This window comes from Opisthorchis viverrini (assembly GCF_000715545.1).
Source record: "Opisthorchis viverrini unplaced genomic scaffold opera_v5_310, whole genome shotgun sequence".
NCBI classification, from domain to species: Eukaryota; Metazoa; Platyhelminthes; class Trematoda; order Opisthorchiida; family Opisthorchiidae; genus Opisthorchis; species Opisthorchis viverrini.
The window spans coordinates 197,552-206,401 of NW_008751966.1; the positions used below are offsets into that span (position 1 = coordinate 197,552).

The following is an 8,850-nucleotide window of genomic DNA, read 5'->3' on the forward strand; positions in this document are numbered from 1 at the left end:
ATGGTCCTATTCAACCAGACGTGTTGCTGAGTGATATGTTACGTCTGGACAATGTACTGCGATACTTTGTACGTCTTACTAACTGAAACATGAGGATGGACTTTCAGTTCTGGAAGACCAATGAAAGATTCAACAGGATTCAGCTGAGTACCCCGTCGAAAACAAACTCTTATTGTCGTTGGCTTGTTCGCTGAGCTGGACAATTTGATTGCAGACGTTTCATCACCAATCGAGGTGACATCAGTGCATTATCGGGGAGCGTACTGGTGCGTAGCGGTGGGTGAATGGTTGTGCGTTGAGTAGTGTTACGCGTGTGCTAATAAATGTGCTGTTAGCAGGGGATGAACAAACAAAGAAACAAGCAACTCTTTGGAGGCAAATCAATAAAAGTCACAAGCCGGGGCTAGAAAAAACAAAGGTCACTCCAACATCGACCAGATTACGACAGCAGGGGATGCCAAGCTCAAAGGCCACGTGAGTATCGGCGAATGGGGACACAGGACAATGGAGCAACCAATGGAACCGCCCGACCGAACAGCTAATCGTGATCAAAGGTCATCCCCTGCTAGCGGCACGCATATTAACACACGCGTAACACTACCCAGCGCACAACCACTAACCCACCGCTACGCACCACTACGCTCCCCAATAACGCACTGATGACGTCATCTCGATTGGCGATGAAACGTTTACAATCATATTGCCCAGCGAACAAGCCAACGATCATCCACGCTACCTGAGCTACCGACATTTTCCTCTTTAGAAAACAAACTCCTGTACAAATGATAGGATTTTTGGCGAATTCCGTCAAACTTTTATATTCGTAATGCACTACTCATAAAGTTGCTGAAAATCCTTCAGGAGCCTACGACCGGTTTCACCCTTCTTGTGGTTCATCAGGTAGGCGCAGTCCCCGAGTTTCCGTCAACTTTATGTTCTACTTGGAACCAAATTGCACATCAAAATTGGATTAGAGCAAAACATCAGGTTTGTAGAAGCTCGGCCACCGAGCCTATCTGATGAGCCTCAAGGAGGGTGGGACCTGTCGGACGGATGTCGAAGAATTTTCAGCAATCTTATGGATAGTGTGTTACGTCTAGACAATTAACGATTGTGTTTAAGAGAACCAATCAGAAGCAAAAACCGTAGCAGTGATCTCTTGTTCAGTCCGCTTAGTCAGTAGTGTAAAGTTTACTCCATTGTTGGATGGGGGCCACAGGTGTACACTCATTCCCCTTCTTGTAATCCCTAACTGTTAAGCACGTGTTTGCGATTAATTCCTGCTTCAGTAGAGTTAGGATGACCGGCCTTTCACTGCAAGAAATACTTATTTGAAATTTACTGTCAATAGGCTACACCAGAGGTCCACGTCCGCGATGCTTTGTGTCGTGCATACCATACTCAAAAAGAGTTCGCCTCGTCTATTTGCTGTCCGTACAGGAATGCGATAGACATTACCCATTACATTCATATTTGTTTAGTTTTGTATCACCTCACTTTAAAAAAGCGAACAATTGTGAGATGTAGCTCAGCAAAGATCATCTTCCAAATGCCAAATTTGTGATCAAGCCAATTTTCTAGCGCTCATGATTATCATGGCACCACATGACGGCGCACTGCCTATTTAACGGACAATGTACTGGAACTTCTTCGATAATAGGTGAATTATCCGTTATCACGATGACGCGAAATACTTTTAGACACACGAACTATGGGTTGTTGCAATCGATAATGTTGCCCAGACCCTCAGTCGGATGCACGCGGTGCATCCACCGTGTAGCACTACTGATACATCTGTTTCATCGATCACTCTACCTTTTCCAGGTTGGGTGACTTTCGTTAAGGTAGTATTAACATTTTCGTGTTGTCAGCGGTCAGTTTAGTTCCCCTTGCCCCCACATAGGCTGTGTTGAATCAGTTGGGCTAGAGATAACAGCTTACTCAGCAGAATTACACCACCGACAGTACGCGATCATACGAAAAACACGGTGAGAAATTTTGTAGTATCTGCATCCGGAAGCCGAGTTCTTGCATTAATTTACACCCAATCTGACTGAGAACAAACCTCATCTCAGTTCTGAGGATGAAGCGTAAGGACATTTGATCGTAGTTTGGTTTGTCGCATGATCGAGCGCACGGCTTTTTGGTGAATCTTTTCACTAAGTTGCCCCAATTTTTCCTAATGGACAAAACGAATAGTATTTGGCGTTTCAGTCAGCTCAGCTAGCTGCGAAAATTCCGGTCGCACTGTTTTGCTTCCAACGAACACAAGTGATTGTGGAAATCTATAAACATCCTGGATGTTTCTTGGCCACATAAACGGTATGTGACCTCTAGTCTTGATCAACTTCTTCCAGTGGGTAGTGCACTCTTCGCTTTTCCTCAGCTTTGTGGTCAGATTCCATGTTTGGATGTCACCCCCTGGCCCGCTAACCCTCAACCCCCCTCCCGAAAAAATCAACGAAACGCCTAGTCCAGAAGCTTTATACCTAGCGCTTCCTGAGGACAGTGTATATCTGCATTGAGTGTCTTAAGTAGTCTTCTGTAAGAACTGATACGAAGCAAAAGTTCCTGGACTGTGGATTCAGTCAATTGTTTCCCGTGTCTTCAAAAAGATCTCACGCAACGCGTGTGAAAAATACCGTAACACTTTTCCAAATGCAGTCGCAACCCGAATTCTCGCATGCTCTTTTCTGCGGTATGATTCAGTTAGAGGTCACAACGCTCATCGGGTTTCAGGCCATAAAGTTTAGGCTGGAGAAGATTTAAATGAAACTATCTCAGCCTGAATTCTCCCGTCGGTGAAGAAAACGGATTGACGGATTCAATATCGGGTTCAGATAAACGTTTTTCAATGACACACGTTGTTGGCCCCAAACTCCACATGAGAAAAATTGCCGAAGCACTGTACCCCGAAGGATCAGACTGTCTTTCGGTCCTGTACGCCACCATCACAGGCATTGTAACCAAACTTTTGACACACATCTGGCCGATCAGGCTCCCCCAGTCACACCACACTGTTGCGTTTTCATGAAAATACTCTAAAAGTCGGAAAAAAACATTGGTGACTATACCTTGTTTGTTGCCATTCTGCGGGTCTGCACTTACATGGTTCAAAGGGTGCGTCACGCCACTCTAACAAGACCGACCATCCCAGTACATTGCAGTGGAATCCGTTTTCCAGTGGAAGTGCTTCTGGATTCTGTGGACTTGTAAGGCAACAGTTTCCGCTAGACTAGGGACATATAACATCGGCACTACACGGTCCTGTGGGTTGTTTACCACTGTGAATGAAGGAGTACGTTGTACAGAGGTTTGGAGTATTAACATAGACAGGAGGGAATTTCAGATGGCATTGGTGATGCATGCATGTGCTTCGGGTTTACAACCGTGCTGCAACATGATCGGATGCATAGACACGCCTTCAAATCCAAGGATAAACATCATATCAATTTCCCGGAAGTTTCGAATATCGGTCACAGCCATTTGTCACTCACGTTCATGTCTGCAGCCACACTAGAGCCGTTGATTTGTCCACTTTAATCAATTTCCTGTATGTGAATCTGACCAACTTATCTTAGACTTGAGTAAATGAATAACACAGAAAATGTTACAAAATTCGACGGAAAAATGTAATCCCTGGAAAGTTTCCTTGACATTTTAGGTCATTCTGTGCTTCCCGAATGTATTACGCTGCCCCTGGTTTGCTCTGTGACAGCTGAAAAATCATTGGTTTCCTCAGAACTATGAAAAGATAAGCTTGCTATCCGACTCATGGCTTGATCACATCAAGTTGTGACAACCAGGTTCCACTATGCCATTCCACAGAACAGGACATATTCGGTTAACTTGTGTGTGTGTAAGCGACGATAGGTTTACTGTGCGGTCAACTTGTACCCCATGGTAGTGATAGGATCGGCTTTTCTATGGTCACCTAGTTTTGGGTATTTTATGGCAGTAAAACTTAGTACACATGTCGCCGCCATCAGCACTTGAACCGTGTACTCAAATGATTCTTTGTCATTCACGTGCACCAGACGGCTTTGAAGCTATTCGACACAACACATATGAGCACTGAATTGAAACTAACCTACGTCGTCCAATCCTCATTAAGTTTAGGAACTTCGTACAGATGAGAATATCTGGTGCGCCTTGATCTGTCCGGCGAGTTTGGGATTTGGCAAAACAGACCATCAACCACCTGATCAACAACCAGTAAAAGTAACCGAGCTGCCAGTTTCAACCTGTTCATGACTGGGTTGCTTATCTAAAGAAACTCATGTGAGTCAAGTCTGATGTTCCAGGAGCAAACAAATTTCGAATGTGCCTAGTCTGAATTGAGTATGAAGGAGGTTTCAGCCGGGACAATTGAGAAGTGCTGGATTTAGTACTGAATTTCACGCTTCATTGTGCACTATGCTGAATCACCTATGCTCATGTTTTTTTACACTTTACTGAAATGATGGCTCTAATGGGAAAACATCTCATGCAGTCAGAGAACAAGGTAGTTCAGTGGAAATAAGCCGTCACACCTGTTATCTTTTCGGTTTACGTATCAGCTTCTGACTTGGTAAAACCATTCAAGTTTCGTACTGCACAACCGCTCAAAGTCATTTGGGGAATATCAAATTCCCAATGCACGTGCTGACCAACAGCTTCAATGTTCTGTAAGGCCTTCATCAGGATGAAAAGCCCGAAGCTGACTATGAGTAAATGTAAAATAATCGTTTGTCTGTAACACTCTTTTGGGTCTTTACTTTCGTAACACCCGAAGGAAGAAAGAGGATTGAAATTCTGCCACGTTACCAATACCCAAACAGGAGCAGTCGAGATGCAGAGGTTGGCTTCGAATAACGGGTGTTTGCGCCTTAACCACTGAGTTATCCCGAAATTCGACTTGACTGAATGTCCACCTGAACAGCCTCACTAGCGAAAAAAGTGGTATTCTTGAAAACTGCGCTACAAATGATCAGATCTTATGATTACTGAAACTGGATGGCCCGAATCTGGAAGAAGGATGTGTGCTCTCGAGCAATCACTTAACGGGAAAGTTCGACACCTAAACTATTCGCATCATATGTCGCGGCTCAGTGGAGTAAAGAACTACTGGTTTATACACATAAGCTATCTTTTAATGTCAGAACTAATGAGACAAGTCGTTCAATGTCCATACAACTATGTCATGTCCATTAGATTGGGATTACAGTACTGCGCAAGCTAGGCAAACCCACAAGCAATCCTTGTCGTTCCGAAGATCTTCAGAAGTTCATTGCTTCTTTGGACAACTACTTCTGCTATCTCTAAGTTAAACACTATTCAAACGTTTCCGGGATCTGGTGTGGAATAACCAGGACGCTTGAGCCGGAACACGACTGTTCAAAGTCATGTGACTGTCCCGTAAGCAGTCATTACAGTTTTCCAACAATTAACCAACGTGACATACATAATATCAATACACTAAAATGCTCAAAACCTCAACACCATGTGCAGATGGGGTTGGTAAGAGGTTCTGTCGCAACTACCTTGTCATGGTGGTTCGTTCCTGTGTAGCTATCAAGTTGGGACACAGGACAGACAAGGTTGATTTCCTGGTGATGACAAAAAAAGACCAGCATCTTTGGGATGGTGTTCGCAACGTTGTTTTAGATCAAAAGGGTATGTGTGAGTTGCGGGCCAAAACAAACTAGAAGAAAGCAGGTTGAGGACAAAATTTATTCACTTAAACTTAATTCACTTGAATATTTTCAAGGAGCTTATCTCCAAAAATAGAAGTCGAAGAAAGAAAACATTGCACTTAATAACAAATTAGATAAAGAAAGCAATAGAAATTATTTTTCCACATTGGGTTGGTCCAAACGGTCAAACTTATTTGCTCGATAGACAGCCTTCAGTTCGCGCAGTAAGACTTTGTTCTGTGCAAGATCGTCTCCACCTTTCTTTTCTACTTCCTTATCAAGACACTCCCACGCATCGGCAAACCTGATTGTGGCTGATACTGGCTCTTGTGGTGGTTCCATTTGTTGCCTTCGTAATGTAATAGGTATGTGAAATTCCGCGTCGCTAACTCGCAATTCTGACAACATTGCAATACACTCAGCTCGGTGACGCGGCTGTATGCTACCTGTGAGCAGCAAAAAGGCAGGTGCCTCGTACAAAAGTATTTTACGTTGTTGCTCCCCCTGGGAGGTGTACTCAATAAAATATGTTGCTTGGAATGGATCAGATCCGTGGTCCAGCAACATGCGCAAGCATTTGTGTGAACGATAAAGCAAGGAAAATCCCAGCAGGTTGGAGATCAAAACGCTCCGCAAAAGGGGAGATGTTGACAGTATAGTTTCCAAAAAGAAGTATCGCTCGATATTCCTAGGACATTGCTGTATATATCTTTCCAAATATTCCAGGTTCCCATATTCTATACTCCTCAGAATTCGTCTGTCCACAACGTAGGGGGGTACTTGAATATCCACCTCTTCGTTGATCTCGCGCGAACGTGCATTTTGTATTTCTTGGCACACGTTTGTAATAGGAATCTTTGTATGTGGGATATAATTCGCCATTGGTCCAGTTGTGTTGTTTACTTCGAGCGAAGTTCTGTATGATTCAAAGGCAGAATTATCGATTTCAATGGACAAGTTGCGATCCGTTAGTCACGTGTATTTACCAGAAAATCAAACATTATGGATTTAGGCGGAATAGTAGTCGCACTATGTAAACCGCCTGTCAGTAAACCGATACAAGTTACGCTCACTCAAATACTTTGTACCTGTATCCTACTAGTAGGTATTTAGTCTGACAAACCAGTGGTAAAAACTATGAAATGGGTGATGCAGCCAAACTACCAAACTCGGTGAACAGAAAGCCCGCCATGGAGAACGGGTTTTAATATCAAGGAAAGCGAAATATTTCACCAAAAACTCGAAATCTTCAAAAGTCGATTTTATGACAGCTTTGTTGGCAGAATAGTTCTTCATAATTGGTCAAAGTCGGACAGAATATTTCTGTCCGTCTCTGTTTCATTCTGCAGTGCCACCAACACCGACCAGAAGAAGTGGAGTTCACACTTAGGCACCACCGTGTTCAATTCTGAGGGGATAAAACTAGATCTCGAAAGAAGTGTAGCTAATGTGGTGCAAGTAAGCGGAAGTGAAAGTAAACAAATCGGACTATTCCTGTTAAAACTATGTTACTTTCATGGGAATCTAGTGCGCCCACGAAAAGACCATTAAAGCCACTTTGTGCTTAGCGGTTCCACCATGTACAGCTCAAATCTATGAAAATTTTCTACAGTTGTCACGATCAAGAACAAGCATCTCAATGAACCGGACGCATTCAGTCTACAAAATCCGCGGAATTATGACAGATTATGAGAAATAGACATTTGCTTCTCCTTGGAAAGATGTAGTCCACAAGGCGAAAAGTAAATTGCTGGGGAAAACTGTTCGTCGGATATTAGGCACATAAGACATGACGAATGACACAAATAGCACATCTTTGGAAACCGAAATTACTTGTGGTTTCATATTTTTCAACTTTAGGCAGCTGCTTGATGCTCATCGGCCAAAGTTCCACGTTAACGTTCGACTGGGCTCGTCCTCTGGGCAAAATATGCTGTGAAGCGTCCGGGAGGTTTGTGAAACATTTCACGGGGCGGAACCCACCGCCTGTAGTTGGCGGCTGTGGAAATCGAACGAGATGTAGGGCACACTCGGAACTGTAAAGTAAGTTGTCGACGTAAAAAGACTGCTCGAAACTACCTAAGTCATAGCTACCAAAGACGGTTCCGTTATCTTGCTGGGCTCCCCTCAAAGTGAGAGCTGCACAAGAAGAACGGTAGTTAGAACCCTAAGGACGAGCTTCTATCTGAGAATTCGTAGTTGTTTGGACAGAGCCACGTTCTTCCCACGAAGAGAGGCACAGATTCCTTTTCTGGTGATGTGAGGAGTAGTAGGGGCTCTTCGATAACCAAGACCATTCCGGGACGCAGCCAGCTTTGGCATGTAATCAAGCTTGGAAGGTATTCACTCCTCCATCACATCCAGAATCTGATTACCAGGTGTTGCGCAGTCCTGTGGTGTTTGGATGGCGGGATCAGAAATGCATCGTTGATTATGACTGGTGTCTTGTGCAGCATTAACAGGTGGTTTGATGCGTGCGCATCGCATGTTTATTAGTTTCTCAACTTCAGCCACAACTGCCGACAGGGTCTCTACCAGGCTTTCGGTCAGAAAGTCGCAGCGCGCACGCCATGTACTTCAAATCAGTCTTTCTCATACAACAGTGGGTTGCTGGACCTGAGTCCAAAGAACACCCAGCCACATTCATAGTCTAAGAAGGTCCTTGCTATTTGCCAATCATTCCAACTAAGAAGCACTGACTCACGTCTTCCTGCCCCAGCCTCCCTTAAGTGGGCTCAGTTTCACTGTACATCTTGACTGGTTTGCCTCGTCTTGACAGGAACCTCGAAAAAGTACAGTAGAAGAAGTTCGCATCCATACTATAAGCTGTTCCAGTATTAATCGCGCGGGTGGTTAGACAAACTGATATACAGATAGACTTGTCGATTCCATACACGAATCGGGATGGTCAAAATCAGACGATGATATGGCTACTCGGGCTGCAGAGCCATACCCATCATCCAGTTGATCTGACAAACCTCACTTTTTAGACTACGTCAGAAGGGTCATGAAGAGAAAAACTAAATAATTTGGCGCCCCCTACACTGGTGTACGACACGCCTATGGGAAATAAAACCCTTCTCCGATACTAATCATTAGGTAAATAAAATCTCTGAAAGTCCTACCATCAGGTCCCCATTCTGGGTATTCATCAGATGGACCTAGCTGGTTCGTG

At 44.0% G+C, this 8,850-nt stretch overlaps 1 protein-coding gene across 1 annotated transcript; it reads right to left on the reverse strand.

The window, feature by feature from the left end:
* Nucleotides 1-5,828: 5,828 nt before the first annotated feature.
* On the reverse strand, nucleotides 5,829-8,489 carry T265_09834 (hypothetical protein; the record flags this gene model as incomplete). Its single annotated transcript, XM_009176020.1, has 2 exons — nucleotides 5,829-6,303; nucleotides 8,380-8,489. 2 exons carry the CDS (start codon nucleotides 8,487-8,489, stop codon nucleotides 5,829-5,831), a joined length of 585 nt encoding a protein of 194 aa, XP_009174284.1.
* Between the last annotated feature and the right edge of the window lie 361 nt (nucleotides 8,490-8,850).